Source organism: Lampetra planeri, chromosome 45 (genome assembly GCF_965212315.1).
Source record: "Lampetra planeri chromosome 45, kcLamPlan1.2.h2, whole genome shotgun sequence".
In the NCBI taxonomy this organism is placed as follows: Eukaryota; Metazoa; Chordata; class Hyperoartia; order Petromyzontiformes; family Petromyzontidae; genus Lampetra; species Lampetra planeri.
In genome coordinates, this window is record NC_136151.1 from 8,831,369 (window position 1) to 8,852,773 (window position 21,405).

The 21,405-nt window shown below is 44.3% G+C and overlaps 1 protein-coding gene across 1 annotated transcript; it reads left to right on the plus strand.

The window, feature by feature from the left end:
• The first annotated feature begins 1,561 nt into the window (after positions 1–1,561).
• Positions 1,562–17,572, plus strand: LOC144733124 (tripartite motif-containing protein 16-like). Its single transcript, XM_078614889.1, has 6 exons — positions 1,562–2,495; positions 4,371–4,466; positions 5,085–5,318; positions 6,373–6,395; positions 7,594–7,709; positions 16,375–17,572. Exons 1-6 carry the CDS (start codon positions 2,187–2,189, stop codon positions 16,920–16,922), a joined length of 1,326 nt encoding a protein of 441 aa, XP_078471015.1. The 5' UTR covers positions 1,562–2,186; the 3' UTR covers positions 16,923–17,572.
• Positions 17,573–21,405: the final 3,833 nt, after the last annotated feature.

A 21,405-nucleotide genomic window follows, 5' to 3' on the forward strand; every position in this document is an offset into this window, starting at 1 on the left:
CACCTAACCGGCTCTCCCGGGACGCTGCGAGGATTTTGTTGGCTGCAAAACCCGCGGAGGATCGCGCTGCCTGCCTGGCCTGGAGCCACTGCGCCTCACTCAGCACTGAGTCGTCGCTGCTGCTGCTGCACCGAGGAATGAGCCGTGGACATCGTGGGGACCCCCTTCGCTCGCATTGGTGACCTTGTAGAAGGAAGCTTTCAAACGCAGTGCCGCGTTGTTATCCGTTAGTAAGCTAAGCGGTTGAGTCCAGGCCGTGTTCAGTGAAATCCAGGTTGGGTTTTCCCACGAGTCCGACTGGGGTGTAGAGTCCAAGGCACTCGTTATCTGCTGTGAACAACCCGCAGAGCCCAAGAGAGCGTCTCCGGGTTCAAGCAGCGTTTAGAGTGCAGTATTTAGATTATTTGGCTGCTATGCAAATCCAACATGATGAGCCACTTTTTTGAGCTATAATTTGTGATGAACCGGTCGCATCGGAAAAATAATATTCCAATAGCTTTGTGGGGCATTACACCTGGTAACGTAAAAATAGTTTAGTTATATTTGTTTTTAATTTTTTGCAATAACGATGAACGCCGATGGGGATTTGTGTTGCTGCGTGTGCATGCGTGTTGAGTAGCCGTGCGTGTGAATGTGAAACAACAACGCAGGTGAAGCAAGCGGTGGGTGCGGCTGTGAATGGCCGGCACGGGGATCTGCAGTCTCGGACAAGGTGAGAGTGAGAGACGGTGACATCGCCAGCAGTGAGTGATGGAGGCAGGTAGAGTTGGTGATAGATTCACACTGCTAGCAAAAGGCTCAAGATTCCAGGATCTGTCACGGGAGGCTACACGCAATTTGTTTTTATTAATACGCGCTTTCTTTTAACTCACTCTGTCTGTTGTCGTTGTTGTTGTTGTATCCTCAAATCTTGTAACTCAATTTTAACCCACTTCCCAATGTGGTATCGACTGCAAACTTGGTATACTTATGTCACACTGATGACAATCTATCATAAAAAATTAAAAAATCTTTATTTTTAAACATTATTTTTCATATGTTATGTTTCGGTTTGGTTCTAATTGTTCACGGTAAACTGACATTGGCTGTAATTGGCCACATTCCTTACTTCGTGGCAAGCTTTGGGGCCACTTCCTGGAGTCGTGGAGTTCTGCCAGCGATTACTATTACATTTCATAAAAGCGTGTTTAAAATTTTTTTTTTTAAATATTACTTATTTTTCTGATGCCACGATGACATTCAAGCAACTTGTCACGTTGGGGTAATTACACGGAGATGGAGTTACAAGACATCATGAGATATCTACAACTATGCCAACTAATTATTTTAATTTTAGCAGGTAAGGCTCACTGAGCTGTGTAGCTATTTTTCAGAAACGACCTGGCCACAAATTATGGCTTATCACGTGGAAATGTATTGCAGCCAACTACTCCAAACGCGTGATGTTGATTGTAAATGCGGAGGGAAAACCGGAGGGCCCGGAGAAAAATTCACGCGACCACGAAGAGAGAGAGAGAGAGACGCAAACTTTAAATATAAAGCAGGCGTCAGGGTAGGGATCAAATCCCACCACCTCCTGTATACCTGGAGAGGGAGATAACATCTTGCCACCAACTTGCTGTAGAAGGATGAGTGTATCTCTCGACACTCATCTCACGAATGAGCCACCGCAGCTGAGCCTCACCGATTTATATGAACAACAGCACTCTTTTCTTTAAATGTCAACGTGTGTACAGTAGCCGTGTTCACCTTGAGGCTGCTGTTTGCGCACCTCAGGGCGCGGGTTCACATTCCAGGCGGTGTCTCGTGATGTCAGTGACGACAATGAAAGCATTTCAAGTATTTTACTTCCTTCTTCACCGTCGCTATAAGAGAGAAGTCCTGGTCCAGCGTCTCTCTGAGCCACACAGCGAGCGATCCCAGCGAAGCCATGGGTCATAGCGAGCGCGACTCCCAGTGAGAGTGTGGATAGTGAGCTGCGCTGCTCCATCTGCCTGGGCAAGTTCGTCTGCCCCTCCACGCTGAGCTGCGGACACTCGTTCTGCCTGCGGTGCCTGGAGGCCGCCTGGGAGACGGCGAGCAGCTTCAGCTGCCCGCAGTGCCGAGCGACCTTCCCTGTGCGACCCCAGCTGAGGAGGAACGTGGCCCTCGCCAACCTGGCGGAGCAGCTCAGAGTTGGAGACGGGATGGCCGCGGTTGTCGTGTGTGACAACTGCACTGACGGCCCGACCCCTGCAGTGAAGACCTGCCTGAGATGTGAGACGTCCTACTGTGCGAAGCACTTGAAGCCTCACATGGAGAATCCCAGGTTGAGAGAACACCTCCTGGTGGCTCCCATCGCGAACCTGGAGGAGCGACAGTGCCAGGAGCACAGACAGGAGCTCATTCTTTACTGTGAACAAGATAAGAGCCCGGTCTGCACAGTGTGCACCATCGCTGGGGAACATCGAGGGCATGAGGTTATGACAATAAAGAATGCACAACAGACGAAGCAGGTGAGATATTAATCGCTGCTGTAACTAAATATCCCGCCGTGTGACTGCATCATCCTGTGTGTGTGTGTATTGTTCAGATAGAGATTGTGTATTTTATCATTTAGATCTGCGTATTATTAGGTACCTCCTATTGTGTCAGCATGGTTGACGGTCAATCAAATCACACGGAAGAGGGCAATGTTGATTTGAATGGACAGCAAAGCAGTTTGTTCCATGGTTTCGTTAGAAGACAAATCACTTTGTGACATGGCTGGCAAAGTTGCAAAATACACTTGGCATTATAAGATTCGTACTTGTGAGTAGCAATGATGGGTAGAAAGAAATTTGGACTAACACAAGATACTTCAAACGTGAGACGGTTCAAAAGTGCACTGACCTTGGACTTAGAATAGGCAAATGTAAGGCCATTCCAGTGGGAGAGACAGGCCGTCAGGCATAGGTTGATTGTCCATAGGGCAGATTTAGATTTGATTCTGTAGCAATGTTTTGTGTCTAAAATGCCACCCTGCCTCTAACATAGACGCCGTGTGTTTGCATTCCGTGACAGAGCAGTGGATTGTGGTTGAGCGCTGTCACGATGACGCTTGGCCAACTACCAGAGCGTTTAGCCTGCGACGCTTTTATTGGCAGGTGAAATGGGGCAACAGAGTGCGGGTCTAAGGCCACACAGGCAGCAGACTGGGTGGGACTTGACGTGGTCAGAGATTCACGTTCACAGCGCTTAATCCTGCCAGTATCAGGCCCTGCCAGGGGCAATAAAATGGGGACAGCTTAAGTCAAACATCACAATAAAGGATATTCAAGTCAATCATCATCATCATGACTATGGATGTGCTTGTTGTTTCTGTTGTCGTTGTTGCTGCTGGTAATATTCCTCTTATCGTTAGAATGTTAATATGATAGTGTTAATATTGACATTATTGTGTTTCCTGCTACTGACAATGTTATTCTGCATATTCAATTCTGGCTGTCGCCTGATGATGCTGGTTGTAATTAGTAGTGAAGCAAACCGTCATGGTACTCTAATTGTAAATGTTGTGAGTTTACTTTCCAACACACCGGTGGTGCTGAACTAGTAACTAATTGGCACGTTTTGTTAACATGACGAACCTTACTAATTGACTGAGTCGGGTTGTGGCGGGTTTAACGACACATTTGGATTTACACGACCTAACCCAAAAAAGATTTTATGAATAGTATTGGTCGCCAAAGCCGACTTGTTAAATTTAATCTGCATATATGTACTTGTAGCAATATTCCTTAAATTACTATTACCACACACACTGCATTTCTAGAAATGTTTAAACTGTGACATGAGTGTGCGGTTGTTCCTGCTTTGGGGAGCGGTGGTGTAGTGGTTAGCATGCTCCGAACCTGGTCACATGGCTCTCCCATCCCCTGAGTCCTGTCCAACTTGTCCCAACACACGCGAGCAGCAGCCCCATCAGCACCAGAGCTGTCTGCACCCTAACACAGCTCTGGCACTCAGCTTGGTTTCCTGTAAGATTTCGGATTTAAGTTTTGGTATTTACTTCACCGTCATGCAAAGTGTGTGCTGTAGATATCTCGGAGGGTTATGTTGATCGGTTTCGCAAGATTCCATTGTTGAAAAAAACTGGAGAAAACACGAGCGTGGGAGTGGGGACTCCTCAATACACCACGCTGTGATCCAGCCACCTACCTCAGACACGGCTGTTGTGTTGCCTCCTGAAGACCACAGCACAATGTGGGAGGTTGGAAGATTCAAAGGGCGATGATTATCCCTGGGCGATCCAGAAAACTGGCCTGCAAGGCTCCGGGTTAAAGACATGGGCTAGTTGATGATGATAATGATGGGAGTACCAAACATTGCGTATTTGTCTACCGCGTGTATAGGAGGCGTTCAGACTCGAGAAGACGGGGAGAGAGGAGAAGAAGACTACCGCAGAATCACGGACACAGCAGCTCAAGGGTGAATACAAGCGCGTGCAGGTACACAGAGACACACAGACACGTGCAGATACAGAGAGACACACAGACACGTGCAGGTACAGAGAGACACACAGACACGTGCAGGTACAGAGAGACACACAGACACGTGCAGGTACAGAGAGACACACAGACACGTGCAGATACAGAGAGACACACAGACACGTGCAGGTACAGAGAGACACACAGACACGTGCAGGTACAGAGAGACACACAGACACGTGCAAGTAGAGAGAGACACACAGACACGTGCAAGTAGAGAGAGACACACAGACACGTGTAGATACAGAGAGACACACAGACACGTGTAGATACAGAGAGACACACAGACACGTGCAGGTACAAAGAGACACACAGACACGTGCAAGTACAGAGACAGACACGTGCAGATATAGACAAACACGCAAACAATACGGGTACTTAGATTTTGGCATGAGTGCCATGAATATCCTCACTAAATCTCCTCCTTTCATGCATTTCATTACTCGATGTTCTCAAAAATTAAGTCACCCGCCTCTTTGTACGGAGTTATGAGACGTGGCCGTATCGAAGTCGTATATGAAGTCACATCGCAATGTGTCGTGTTGCGTTTCAACAGCGTGTCATCGTATATCTGCGTAGGAGTCTCTGCGTGGGACCAAGGCGCGGATCAGCCGAGAGTTTGAGCGCCGGAGGGAGCAGCTGAAGGAGGAGGAGAGGGAGGCGCTGGAGCGCGCGGACGAGGAGGGCCGCTCCGTGCTGTCCCGCATCCAGGCGGACATCGCTCGCTACGAGAGCAGAGCACGCGGCCTGGAGCAGGAGATCAACCAGCTGCTCGCCGCCCTCGCCGTGCAGGACCCGCTCTCCTTCCTGCAGGTGGCACCACCTCCATTCACTCGCTGTGGTGGCTAGGAGATGTTAGCTACCTCGCCTGGTATGCAGGAGGTCGTGGGTTCGATAACAACCCTGACGTCTGCTGTATATTCGGAGTTTGCATCCACATTTAGAATCAACATCACGCGTTTAGAGTATTTTGCTGCTATAAATTTACACGTGATGAGCCACTTTCTTGAGTTATCATTTGTGGCAAGGTTACTTCTGAAGCAAAGCTATATAGCTCAATGGGCCTTAACTGGTAAGGTATAAAAACTATGTTTATATTTTATACTCACAGCCTTGGTTTATCAGAGGGTTTATCTACAACCAGCAGAGGCGCACCGCTCTGTGAGACGTTGACAATGTTGGAAATCTTATTTCAGTGTTTTTCGACCTGGGCGCAAGCGGCGGTGTCCAGAAATAGACGCGCGTTTGCTTCCGTGTGACATTCAGACCTGGACTTGTCCAGTACATCGCCATTTACCTCGCCTGCTATGCAGAAGGTCGTGTGTTTGACCCCGACCCTGACGATACCTGCTGCAAATTTAGACTTTGCATTTTTTTCACTCTCTTTCTCCCCATGGTCCCATAGATTTTTCTCCGGCTCCTCTGATTTTTCTTCCACATTTATAATGAACATCACACTTTCAGAGTATTAGGCAGCCACTATAAATTCCCACTTGATAAGCCACTTCGTTGAGCTGTCATTTGTGATCGCCAAGTTGCGTATGAAAAAGAGCGACATAGTTCAGTGGCCCTTACCTGATAAAATGTTAAAAAGTTAAGTTTATTGAGAGTTCAATACATGAGTTGTTGCGCATTATTAAACCATTCGTGTAGGTGCTGGACAAGACCTGTTTAAAGTGGTTTTGTCATATTTAGACGTCAGTCCGTGTCCAGTTAAACGAACCCTGTTTTTCACCATTATCAGTGTGCAGGTATTTGCTAATTCCCTGATGTCGCACTCCGCTGTAAATAGCAGGTGACTGTGTGGAGGTGGGGCATCTGTGTAGGATGTCAATGTTAATGTGAAATGCGGGTTTGTGTTTTTCAGGATCCCCTGCATGAGAGTCTCAGGTCAGTACCAACCCAGACTCACACTCGAGCTCTGGCTGCCACCTGGTGGACAAATCAGCAAACGGTCGTGATGTGATTCCTCATAAACCCTTTTATGCAGTTGGAACCCATATGGTCAATTGTATCCCATACAGGCAGTCTTCGCGTTACACACGTAATTTGTTCCTGAGACTCGTTCGTAAGTCGAACGGTTAGTAATTCGAAAACAATAATGCACCATATTTAAATGTCAACACGGTTTTAAAATGTGTTACGGTTCAACATAGAGGGAAGCATTATTAAACTCATAATTAAGAAGAAATGTTGTACATTTGCATCTAATTCTGAAAAATGTACTCTATAGTAAATTCAACTTAAAATAAATTAACATGAATAGAAAACTAACTTTATTTTCACTTACATTTACGCTAGCTTGTAGTCGGAAGGGGGGAAATGAGTCACCACAACAAACGGGGCACGCATGCACACACAAAGACAAAGACACCCCAACGACAACAATCCCCCGTGTAGCCTTGACAGGCTGTTTGGGGCAAGTTCTCTCAGCGAGCAGTGCCCAAGATGGCCGCCACTGTGGCACACGAGGGGTGGGTGGCCAGCGTCACGGCCCACTGCTTTTGTCTCCCCGGTGGCGATGTTCACACCGCACTCCAGCTCCTGGTGTTGGCTGTGAGCAAGACACGAACTCAGGTCGCCGCGTTCGTAGCACAGTGCACTCACCGTGACACTACCGCTCCCCACACCAATACCCGCCATTCGCCACTAAGTGATGGCGACGTTACCACGGCGCCTGTGCCAGGCCAGGTGCACTTTGAGGCCACGAGAAATGTGGAAGGCTCGCTGACACGAGGTCTCGGGACAGACCCCCCACACTTTCACACACACACACACAATGTCCGTACACATGCAAACACTCCCAGAACGAGGCCGGCTCATTACACCCCGCAGAGGATCGCTCATCTGAACAAAATAGTTATGCGGTTCAGTTTGCAACTGCGAGTTTGCACTTTCAATCAATGTAATTTTTTTTATATTCAATGGAAGCTGGTTTGTAAGTACCGGCGTTCGCAAGTCGTGGGCTTTCTGTATTGCCCATGTGTACAGAGACATGACCCCTCATTAGACTCTGTGTGTCCTGTGCTGTGTGTAGAGAGACATGGAACCTCATTCGACTCTGTGTGTTCCTGTGCTGTGAGTGTAGGAGCAGCTCCATCTCTCAGGAGACTCAGGATGACCCAGCCTCCGTCTCCCACGGTCTGAACCTCGGAAAAGTCATCTCAGTGTGCGGCGTCCAAACTAAGCTTCTGCCTTTTCTCGGTACGTCGCTCTGCCACGACGATCTTCGTTAGACTCCATTACAGACTCTGCATTGTCGACAAATCCAACCTATTTTTAGGGCGTCCTTTATTTCACCAGGCTTGAGTGCATTAATGCAGCGTGACCCCTTGGCAAGGGAGACCTGCATACATTCAGGTCATGAAACGGGCACCCAGGTGCTGGGTGAAAGATTGTCAACAACACAAAGGGTAAATGATTGACTGGGTCTCAGAGTTTCAGTGCAAGATCCTCATTTTTTCTCTGAGTCTTCCGGTTTTTTCCCTCCACATTTAGAAATCTGCCTTTAGGGTATTTGGCTGCTATACATTTCCACGTGAAAAGCCACTTCGATGAGCAATCAGTATGTGTGGCCAGGTCGCTTCTACACGCAGTGCAGTGTGCATACCGCTACGTTACCACTCCTCACACCCACTCATTCACCCACTCACTTACTCACTCACCCACTCATTCACCCACTCACTAACCTACGCACACCCCGACTCACCTACTCATTCACCTACTCACTCACCCACTCATTCACCTATTCACTCACCCACTCATTCACCTACTCACTCACCCACTCATTCACCCACTCATTCACCCACTCATTCACCTACCTAAACCCCCACTCATTCACCCACTACCCACTAGTTTATATGTTTAACAGTTAGTATACACACCGAGGGAGCGATGGGACAGCGGCTGACGCGCTGCACAACGTGGGGTCGATTTCTGGCTAAGCAGCGTTGAGCTTGGCTAGTGCTGGGTGACAACCATGCATAGCAGGTGCTATAGGCTGCGGGGCTCTCTGACCCACCTATTTAACCAATTTTTATTTGACCAGGTGTAGGGCCCCACTGAGCTAAGTAGCTCCTGTTCAGAAGCGAGCTGGCCGTCACAAATGATAGCGCAACCAAATGGATGACATCATCATCGTCATCACGTGGACATTTATATCAGCAGTCAAATATACATAGATACCCATATAGATACATTGAGACCCATATAGATACTAGACCCATAGTCACACAGCGAGAACCATAAAGATACAAAGGGACTAATAGAGATACATGGAGAACCATAGACTGAACTTATTTTATTTAACCAGACAAGGCCCCACTGAGCTGTGTAGATCTTGTCCAGAAGCGACCTGGACACCACACACGACAGCTCAACCAAGGGGCTCATATCGTCACCGTGTGGACATTCATAGTAGCAGGCAAATAGTCGCTGCTAGTGGAGGGAAAACCCGGAGGCAGAGCTTTGGGCATCGACATTTATTTAAATAAATAAATAAATAACACTTTTTACTGTTGTGACGGGGTGGGCAGCAGAGGGCAGTGCAGCGTGAACCATTGTTGTACTGTACCTCTACGCTTCTACGTTCACGATCCCCACCATCGCCAACGGCACTGACGAGAGTGGTGAAGTATGGTCAAATAACCCCCCCAGGGCGCGCACGGCGCGATGAGGCGCTCATCCAGCAGCGGAGTGACACACAATGTCTGTGTGTGGATGTGAGAGTGTGCGAGGCTGTGACACAAAATGTGTGTGCGTGGATGTGAGAGTGTGCGAGGCTGTGACACACAATGTCTGTGTGTGAGTGTGAGAGTGTGCGAGGCTGTGACACACAATGTCTGTGTGTGGATGTGAGAGTGTGCGAGGCTGTGACACACAATGTCTGTGTGTGGATGTGAGAGTGTGCGAGGATGTGACACACAATGTCTGTGTGTGGATGTGAGAGTGTGCGAGGCTGTGACACGCAATGTCTGTGTGTGGATGTGAGAGTGTGCGAGGCTGTGACACACAGTTGTCTGTGTGTGGGTGTGAGATTGTGCGAGGCTGTGACACACAATGTCTGTGTGTGGATGTGAGAGTGTTCGAGGCTGTGACACACAATGTCTGTGTGTGGGTGTGAGAGTGTACGAGGCTGTGACACACAATGTCTGTGTGTGGGTGTGAGAGTGTGCGAGGCTGTGACACACAATGTCTGTGTGTGGGTGTGAGGGTGTGCGAGGCTGTGACACACAATGTGTGTGTGTGGATGTGAGAGTGTGCGAGGCTGTGACACACAATGTCTGTGTGTAGATGTGAGAGTGTGCGAGGCTGTAACACACAATGTTTGTGTGTCGATGTGAGAGTGTGCGAGGCTGTGACACACAATGTGTGTGTATGGATGTGAGAGTGTGCGAGGCTGTAACACACAATGTCTGTGTGTGGATGTGAGAGTGTGCGAGGCTGTAACACACAATGTCTGTGTGTGGATGTGAGAGTGTGCGAGGCTGTGACACACAATGTGTGTGTATGGATGTGAGAGTGTGCGAGGCTGTGACACACAATGTCTGTGCGTGGGTGTGAGAGTGTGCGAGGCTGTGACACACAATGTCTGTGTGTGGGTGTGAGAGTGTGCGAGGCTGTGGCACACAATGTGTGTGTGTGGATGTGAGAGTGTGCGAGACTGTGACACACAATGTCTGTGTGTGGGTGTGAGAGTGTGCGAGGCTGTGACACACAATGTCTGTGTGTGGGTGTGAGAGTGTGCGAGACTGTGACACACAATGTCTGTGTGTGGGTGTGAGAGTGTGCGAGGCTGTGACACACAATGTCTGTGTGTGGGTGTGAGAGTGTGCGAGACTGTGACACAAAATGTCTGTGTGTGGGTGTGAGAGTGTGCAAGGCTGTGACACACAATGTCTGTGTGTGGGTGTGAGAGTGTGCGAGGCTGTGACACACAATGTCTGTGTGTGGGTGTGAGAGTGGCGTTTACATCGTGGTCCTGGTATCATCACCGCTCTTCACTACCACTGCACACACGAATATTAGTATGTGTACACTAATTATAACGAATATTAGTTTGTGTACACTAAAACTAATATTAGTACGTGGACACTAATAGGAACTAATATTAGTGTGTGTACACTAACACTAACGAATACTAGTGTGTGTACACTAATACTAACGAATATTATTATGTGTACACTAATTCTAACGAATATTAGTTTGTGTACACTAAAACTAATATTAGTACGTGTACACTAATACGAACTAATATTAGTGTGTGTACACTAACACTAACGAATATTAGTGGGTGTACACTAATACTAACTAATATTAGTATGTGTACACTAAAACTAACTAATATTAGTGTGTACACTAACACTAACTAATATTAGTTTGTGTACACTAATACTAACGAATATAGTGTGTGTACACTAATACTAACGAATATTAGTTTGTGCACACTAATACTAACGAATATAGTGTGTGTACACTAATACTAACGAATATTAGTATGTGTACACTAATACTAACGAATATTAGTAAGTGTACACTAATACTAACGAATATTAGTAAGTGTACACTAATACTAACGAATATTAGTATGTGTACACCAATACTAACGAATATTAGTTTATGTACACTAATACTAACGAATATTAATTTGTGTACAATAATACTAACGAATATTAGTGTGTGTACACTAATACTAACGAATATTAGTGTGTGTACACTAATACTAACTAATATTAGTTTGTGTACACTAATACTAACGAAAATTAGTGTGTGTACACTAATACTAACTAATATTAGTTTGTGTACATTAATACTAACGAATATTAGTGTGTGTACACTAATACTAACGAATATTAGTATGTGTACACTAATACTAACGAATATTAGTAATTGTACACTAATACTAACGAATATTAGTTTGTGAACACTAATACTAACGAATATTAGTAAGTGTACACTAATACTAACGAATATTAGTTTGTGTACACTAATACTAACGAATATTAATTTGTGTACACTAATACTAACGAATATTAGTTTGTGTACACTAATATTAATGAATATTAGTAAGTGTACTCTAATTCTAACGAATATTAGTTTGTGTACACTAAAACTAATATTAGTACGTGTACACTAATACGAACTAATATTAGTGTGTGTACACTAACACTAACAAATATTAGTGGGTGTACACTAATACTAACTAATATTAGTATGTGTACACTAAAACTAACTAATATTAGTGTGTACACTAACACTAACTAATATTAGTTTGTGTACACTAATACTAACGAATATAGTGTGTGTACACTAATACTAACGAATATTAGTTTGTGCACACTAATACTAACGAATATAGTGTGTGTACACTAATACTAACGAATATTAGTATGTGTACACTAATACTAACGAATATTAGTAAGTGTACACTAATACTAACGAATATTAGTAAGTGTACACTAATACTAACGAATATTAGTATGTGTACACCAATACTAACGAATATTAGTTTATGTACACTAATACTAACGAATATTAGTATGTGTACACCAATACTAACGAATATTAGTAATTGTACACTAATACTAACGAATATTAGTTTGTGAACACTAATACTAACGAATATTAGTATGTGTACACCAATACTAACGAATATTAATTTGTGTACAATAATACTAACGAATATTAGTGTGTGTATACTAATACTAACTAATATTAGTTTGTGTACACTAATACTAACGAAAATTAGTGTGTGTACACTAATACTAACTAATATTAGTTTGTGTACATTAATACTAACGAATATTAGTGTGTGTACACTAATACTAACGAATATTAGTATGTGTACACTAATACTAACGAATATTAGTAATTGTACACTAATACTAACGAATATTAGTTTGTGAACACTAATACTAACGAATATTAGTAAGTGTACACTAATACTAACGAATATTAGTTTGTGTACACTAATACTAACGAATATTAATTTGTGTACACTAATACTAACGAATATTAGTTTGTGTACACTAATACTAACGAATATTAGTGTGTGTACACTAATTCTAACGAATATTAGTTTGTATACCCTAATACTAACGAATATTAGTTTGTGTACACTAATACTAACGAATATTAGTGTGTGTACACTAATTCTAACGAATATTAATTTGTGTACCCTAATACTAACGAATATTAGTGTGTGTACACTAATACTAACAAATATTAGTTTGTATACCCTAATACTAACGAATATTCGTATATGTACATTAATACTAATGAATATTAGTTTGTGTACACTAATACTAACAAATATTAGTATGTGTACACTAATACTAACGAATATTAGTATGTGTACACTAATACTAACGAATATTAATTTGTGTACACTAATACTAACGAATATTAGTATGTGTACACTAATACTAACGAATATTAGTATGTGTACACTAATACTAACGAATATTAATTTGTGTACACTAATAATAACGAATATTAGTATATGTACACTAATACTAACGAATATTAGTATGTGTACACTAATACTAACGAATATTAGTATGTGTACACTAATACTAACGAATATTAGTGTGTGTACACTAAAACTAACGAATATTAGTGTGTGTACACTAATACTAACGAATATTAGTGTGTGTACACTAATACTAACGAATATTAGTGTGTGTACACTAATACTAACGAATATTAGTTTGTGTACACTAATACTAACGAATATTAGTGTGTGTACACTAATACTAACGAATATTAGTGTGTGTACACTAACACTAACTAATATTAGTATGTGTACACTAATACTAACGAATATTAGTATGTGTACACTAACACTAACTAATATTAGTGTGTGTACACTAATACTAACGAATATTAGTGTGTGTACACTAACACTAACTAATATTAGTATGTGTACACTAATACTAACGAATATTAGTATGTGTACACTAACACTAACGAATATTAGTGTGTGTACACTAATACTAACGAATATTAGTTTGTGTACACTAATACTAACGAATATTAGTTTGTGTACACTAACACTAACGAATATTAGTGTGTGTACACTAATACTAACGAATATTAGTATGTGTACACTAATACTAACGAATATTAGTGTGTGTACACTAATACTAACGAATATTAGTTTGTGTACACTAATACTAACTAATATTAGTGTGTGTACACTAATACTAACTAATATTAGTATGTGTACACTAATACTAACGAATATTAGTATGAGTACACTAATACCAACGAATATTCGTATATTTACACTAATACTAACTAATATTAGTATGTGTACACTAATACTAACTAATATGAGTATGTGTACACTAATACTAACGAATATTAGTTTGTGTACACTAATACTAACTAATATTAGTGTGTGTACACTAATACTAACTAATATTAGTATGTGTACACTAATACTAACGAATATTAGTTTGTGTACACTAATACTAACTAATATTAGTGTGTGTACACTAATACTAACGAATATTAGTATGTGTACACTAATACTAACGAATATTAGTGTGTGTACACTAATACTAACGAATATTAGTTTGTGTACACTAACACTAAATAATATTAGTGTGTGTACACTAATACTAACGAATATTAGTGTGTGTACACTAATACTAACGAATATTAGTGTGTGTACACTAACTAATATTAATTTGTGTACACTAATACTAACGAATATTAGTGTGTGTACACTAATACTAACGAATATTAGTGTGTGTACACTAATACTAATGAATATTAGTGTGTGTACACTAATACTAACGAATATTAGTGTGTGTACACTAATACTAACTAATATTAGTGTGTGTACACTAATACTAACGAATATTAATTTGTGTACACTAATACTAACGAATATTAGTGTGTGTACACTAATACTAACGAATATTAGTATGTGTACACTAATACTAACGAATATTAGTATGTGTACACTAATACTAACGAATATTAATTTGTGTACACTAATACTAACGAATATTAGTGTGTGTACACTAATACTAACGAATATTAGTATGTGTACACTAATACTAACGAATATTAATTTGTGTACACTAATACTAACGAATATTAGTGTGTGTACACTAATACTAACGAATATTAGTGTGTGTACACTAATACTAACGAATATTAATTTGTGTACACTAATACTAACGAATATTAGTGTGTGTACACTAATACTAACGAATATTAATTTGTGTACACTAATACTAACGAATATTAGTATGTGTACACTAATACTAACGAATATTAGTATGTGTACACTAATACTAACGAATATTAATTTGTGTACACTAATACTAACGAATATTAGTGTGTGTACACTAATACTAACGAATATTAATTTGTGTACACTAATACTAACGAATATTAGTGTGTGTACACTAATACTAACGAATATTAATTTGTGTACACTAATACTAACGAATATTAGTATGTGTACACTAATACTAACGAATATTAGTATGTGTACACTAATACTAACGAATATTAATTTGTGTACACTAATACTAACGAATATTAGTGTGTGTACACGAATACTAACGAACATTAGTTTGTGTACACTAACACTAACTAATATTAGTGTGTACACTAACACTAACTAATATTAGTATGTGTACACTAATCCTAACGAATATTAGTGTGTGTACACTAACACTAACGAATATTAGTGTATGTACACTAATCCTAACGAATATTAGTGTGTGTACACTAATACTAACGAATATTAGTGTGTGTACACTAATACTAACGAATATTAGTGTGTGTACACTAATACTAACGAATATTAGGGTGTGTACACTAATACTAACGAATATTAGTGTGTGTACACTAATACTAACGAATATTAGTGTGTGTACACTAACACTAACTAATATTAGTGTGTGTACACTAATACTAACGAATATTAGTGTGTGTACACTAACACTAACTAATATTAGTATGTGTACACTAATACTAACTAATATTAGTATGTGTACACTAATACTACCTAATATTAGTGTGTGTACACTAACACTAACTAATATTAGTGTGTGTACACTAATACTACCTAATATTAGTATGTGTACACTAATACTAACTAATATTAGTATGTGTACACTAATACTGACTAATATTAGTATGTGAACACTAATACTAACGAATATTAGTATGTGTACACTAATACTAACGAATATTAGTTTGTGTACACTAATACTAACGAATATTAGTTTGTGTACACTAATACTAACTAATATTAGTATGTGTACACTAACACTAACTAATATTAGTATGTGTACACTAATACTAACGAATATTAGTGTGTGTACACTAACACTAACTAATATTAGTGTGTGTACACTAATACTAACGAATATTAGTGTGTGTACACTAACACTAACTAATATTAGTGTGTGTACACTAATACTAACTAATATTAGTGTGTGTACACTAATACTAACTAATATTAGTATGTGTACACTAACACTAACTAATATTAGTATGTGTACACTAATACTAACGAATATTAGTTTGTGTACACTAACTAATATTAGTGTGTGTACACTAATACTAACTAATATTAGTATGTGTACACTAATACTAACGAATATTAGTTTGTGTACACTAATACTAACTAATATTAGTATGTGTACACTAATACTAACTAATATTAGTATGTGTACACTAATACTAACTAATATTAGTATGTGTACACTAACACTAACTAATATTAGTATGTGTACACTAATACTAACGAATATTAGTATGTGTACACTAACACTAACTAATATTAGTGTGTGTACACTAATACTAACTAATATTAGTGTGTGTACACTAATACTCACCACAGATGGACGCTCACCGACTCTGGACACAAACTCAGCCCACGACGAACTCCAGATTTCCTCGGATCTCAGGACAATGACGCGGAGCAATGTCCCCCAGGGTCGCCCCCATCACCCACACCGCTTTGATGTCTGGGGACAAGCCCTGTGCTCTGAGAGCTTCTCGTCGGGTCAGCACTACTGGGAGGTGGACGTGGGGAGCGCGAGGTGGTGTCGGGTTGGAGTCGCGTACGGGACGATCCCACGGAGAGGGCGTGGTGCTGAGTGCAGCCTGGGAGGGAGCGACGTCTCCTGGTGTCTACAGAAAGATTTCGACAGCTTCTCAGTGCGGCATGGCGGGGTAGTGACGTCACTGTCGGTGCCGCAGCCTCCGCGGAGAGTCGGGGTCCACCTGGACTGGGACGCGGGGCTGCTGTCGTTTTACAGCGCCGACTCCATGGCGCTGTTGCACTCGTTTAATAAAACTTTCACTCAGCCCCTACACCCTGGGCTGTGGGTGTTGGGTGGTGTTGGTGACTCAGTGAGGATTGTGGATCTGAGTGGCGCGTCCTGAGAGAGGTGAACGTGAACAGCGCAGAGGGCAGACGCCACCACGACGCACGGCGCTCGCCACCCTCGTCACCGCCACGCGCAGCGCCACGCCCGTGACTGGCTGGTGGCTGTCGGTGGCTCGGGGCTGCGTGGCTCTCCATCACAACGGGGGGGCTGAGCGTAAACAATCCTCACAACCTTCATAGGGGGGGTGGGGGGTGATAAAATAGGTACCGCTCTGTCTGTGTGTGAAGCCAGCGTGGATGTATTCACCCTGCCAGAGGAGTGCGACTGGTGTAGGGTGCAGTGATTAGCAATGGTGAACTGGGATGTGCTTATACACTGGTGGTGTCATGGGTTGTGGGAGAGATACAACAATAATAATATTATATTCTTTACGTTCTTTCGGTAAAGTCACGTAGATTAAAAAAAGAAGAATATGAAAAATGTAATACTAAACATTAAATAAAAATGTAAAATGTGAAACCAAAAATTCATGACGTTTTGATCGCAACACACGCGGCCGTCATCAGTCAAGAAAAGTTTTACGTCAAAACAATATTATTGATTTTAAAAAGTGTAAATGTACGCGTACGACAGAGGCAATGTAACGCTTGTATCGTCGATTCTACAATAAAAATACAGAATACAAACAACAACAATGTAGTTGTGTACAGCGTCATTCGTGCTCACTGCATCCTGCAACGCCGTTCATTAATTAAACACGATGACCAAATCCTCTACACAGCCACTGCCAAGCAAATTAAATATACAAATTAATAAACAAATAAAGAGATGGCACCAAACACAAAAGGCGCCAACAATGTCCGAGCTGTTCAAGTTGTCTGCTGCTGCGTCATGGACGTGGTGACGTCACCACGCACGCTCCTCCAACGTGGTGACGTCACCACGTCACCGCGTTGGCGACAACAAAAACAGAGGCCCTGAAGGGCACCCTACAGCCTAGCTATGACGTCACCACGTCACCGCTCTGTGACGTCACCACGTCACCGCGTTGGCGACAACAAAAACAGAGGCACTGAGTTGCACCCTGCAGCCTCGCTGCTGTGACCCAGCACTGTAGGGGGGGTTGGTGACGTCACTGTGGGGGGGGGGGGTTGGTGACGTCACCTCGCTGCTGTGACCCAGCATTGTGGGGTGGGGTGGTTGGTGACGTCACCTCGCTGCTGTGACCCAGCACTGTGTGGGGGGGGGGTTGGTGACGTCACCTCGCTGCTGTGACCCAGCACTGTGGGGGGGGGGTTGGTGACGTCACCTCGCTGCTGTGACCCAGCACTGTGGGGGGGGGGGGGGGGTTGGTGACGTCACCTCGCTGCTGTGACCCAGCACTGTGGGGGGGGGGGTTGGTGACGTCACCTCGCTGCTGTGACCCAGCACTGTGGGGGGGGGGGGGGTTGGTGACGTCACCTCGCTGCTGTGACCCAGCACTGTGGGGGGGGGGGGGTTGGAGACGTCACCTCGCTGCTTCGACCCAGCACTGTGGGGGGGGGGGGGTTGGTGACGTCACCTCGCTGCTGTGACCCAGCACTGTGGGGGGGGGTTGGTGACGTCACCTCGCTGCTGTGACCCAGCACTGTGGGGGGGGTTGGTGACGTCACTGTGGGGGGGGGGGGTTGGTGACGTCACCTCGCTGCTGTGACCCAGCATTGTGGGGTGGGGGGGTTGGTGACGTCACCTCGCTGCTGTGACCCAGCACTGTGGGGGGGGGGGGGGGTTGGTGACGTCACCTCGCTACTGTGACCCAGCACTGTGTGGGGGGGGGTTGGTGACGTCACCTCGCTGCTGTGACCCAGCACTGTGGGGGGGGGGGTTGGTGACGTCACCTCGCTGCTGTGACCCAGCACTGTGGGGGGGGTTGGTGACGTCACTGTGGGGGGGGGGGGTTGGTGACGTCACCTCGCTGCTGTGACCCAGCATTGTGGGGTGGGGGGGGTTGGTGACGTCACCTCGCTGCTGTGACCCAGCACTGTGGGGTGGGGGGGTTGGTGACGTCACCTCGCTACTGTGACCCAGCACTGTGTGGGGGGGGGGTTGGTGACGTCACCTCGCTGCTGTGACCCAGCACTGTGGGGGGGGGGTTGGTGACGTCACCTCGCTGCTGTGACCCAGCACTGTGGGGGGGGGGGGGGTTGGTGACGTCACCTCGCTGCTGTGACCCAGCACTGTGGGGGGGGGTTGGTGACGTCACCTCGCTGCTGTGACCCAGCACTGTGGGGGGGGGGGGGGTTGGTGACGTCACCTCGCTGCTGTGACCCAGCACTGTGGGGGGGGGGGGGGTTGGTGACGTCACCTCGCTGCTGCGACCCAGCACTGTGGGGGGGGGTTGGTGACGTCACCTCGCTGCTGTGACCCAGCACTGTGGGGGGGGGGGGGTTGGTGACGTCACCTCGCTGCTGTGACCCAGCACTGTGGGGGGGGGGGGGTTGGAGACGTCACCTCGCTGCTGCGACCCAGCACTGTGGGGGGGGGGGGGGTTGGTGACGTCACCTCGCTGCTGTGACCCAGCACTGTGGGGGGGGGTTGGTGACGTCACCTCGCTGCTGTGACCCAGCACTGTGGGGGGGGGGGGGGTTGGTGACGTCACCTCGCTGCTGTGACCCAGCACTGTGGGGGGGGGGGGGTTGGTGACGTCACCTCGCTGCTGTGACCCAGCACTGTGGGGGGGGGGGGGTTGGTGACGTCACCACTGCCGCTGCTGGGAACTCCCACACACACACAGACGACTCTCTACCGTGTAATCACTCGATACACAGCCTACTCCCTGCACACAGAGACAAACACATACTAGAAACGCAGAGAAACATAGACATTACTATACACAGACTAGAGAGACACACACACTACACCGATATACACACAGACTCGAGACAGATACACATCCTACACAGGGACTCGCATGCTACAGACACGCAGAATTACGTACAGTCCTAGACACACATAGACACACAGACGACACAAGAGGCATGCACAGTACTACACACACCGACACAGACTAGAGAAACAGATTACACACAAATTCCCGCCAGTAGATGGTGTGGACAAGTCCCGCTAGCGAGTGGCAGCAGTGCCTAGGGAGGCCGTGACGGCTCACGAGTTGGTGGCTGTCAGCACCACAGCCGCCTGGCTTCGCCTCTGCCCAGCAGCGATGTTCACTGCACAGCGCACCAGGCAGGATGCATTTGGTGCCGAGTCGACCTAGGGGAGGCCCAGGGCCGCTTCAGGTCATTGCCAACACTGCTGCTGCTGCTGCTGGTGGTGGCCGTGTACAGCGGTCATGTACACACAGGACACAGAGGGCTTTATACAGAGACACAGAGGTATATATATAGTGTGCAGTACTCCGTTGGTGGGCATGGAGCAGGGTGGTGGTGGTGGTAGTGGTGTTGGTGGTGATGGTAGTGGTGTTGGTGGTGTTAGTGGTGCTGGTCTGTGGCCGTTTGGGTCGATGCGGTGTCTCTTGGCCAGCAGTGACGGTGCGAGAAGTTAACTTTCAGCGTGGGCCCAGTTTGGGTGGGAAGGGGGGAGAGGAGGGGGCACGGGGGGACAACGCCCCCCCCCCCAAAAAAAAACTGGACACCTTTATTAATTTATTTTCATGATTTACAAATAAAAATAAATTAAATACTCCCGCGATTCCTAATGTGAGGGACAAATATGAAAGTTAAACTCCGCCAATGATTTAAAGTCTTCAACGTTGCCTCATTTGCCGTTTCATTTTTTTGGCGCCAAAAGTGTAAATACAAAATAGCGGCGCAGACTCCATTTTGTTGCATTTATTTATTTATTTGCAATTAACGAGCTTTGCTAACTTTGTTATGTAAATTCTGAGGTAAATTAATGCGCATATAGCCATCGGAATGCGGTTACAACATTCTGAATGGTACGAAAATATAAATAGAGGCAGTTGTTTGTGTAGATTGTTCAATTTAATGTTTTTTTAAGTGTTAATGGTTAAAACGTACAAAATGGCTGCCTTCGGGTTGAGCGTTTGTCGCGAGCCGAGTTGGTTCCACGTCTTGGTCGAGATGACTGCAGTGGCTGATTCGGATAGGAGAAGCGTTTTTGTTTTAAATATTCACGATTAGCACGGTATGATGAGATATTAAGATGTATTTATTCGTCCAACACCGCACCGGGATTGTCCACCCGACGTCCACAACGCGCCCAGTGTCTCTCAACTCCGTGCTCTGTACAAGACGCAGCTACTCACACTCGCCTGCCCCGAGCAGCCACCATTTAACAAGGCGGAGGGGGGGACCGGTGTTTTATTTTTATTATTCATGTATTATTCATGCATAATTTATTTTATTTAAATGATTACATATTTCATAAACATTACTTTCTAATATTATTTATCTAAATTATTACGTTCATTGAAATTATTCATTCCATTCTTAATTTATTATTCATACATAATTAACTTTATTAAAATTATGAAAACAAAAATGTATTTGTTATGTTATTTTATTTAAATTTGTAAATTC

What these genes read in the sequence shown, in the direction of transcription:
- LOC144733124 (XM_078614889.1), top strand. Translation starts at nt 2,187, where the DNA reads ATGGCCGCGGTTGTCGTGTGTGACAACTGCACTGACGGCCCGACCCCT. An exon ending in GTGAATACAAGCGCGTGCAG is followed by an intron (nt 4,467 to 5,084) that starts GTACACAGAGAC and finishes ATATCTGCGTAG; the next exon opens with GAGTCTCTGCGTGGGACCAA. An exon ending in TAAGCTTCTGCCTTTTCTCG is followed by an intron (nt 7,710 to 16,374) that starts GTACGTCGCTCT and finishes TACTCACCACAG; the next exon opens with ATGGACGCTCACCGACTCTG.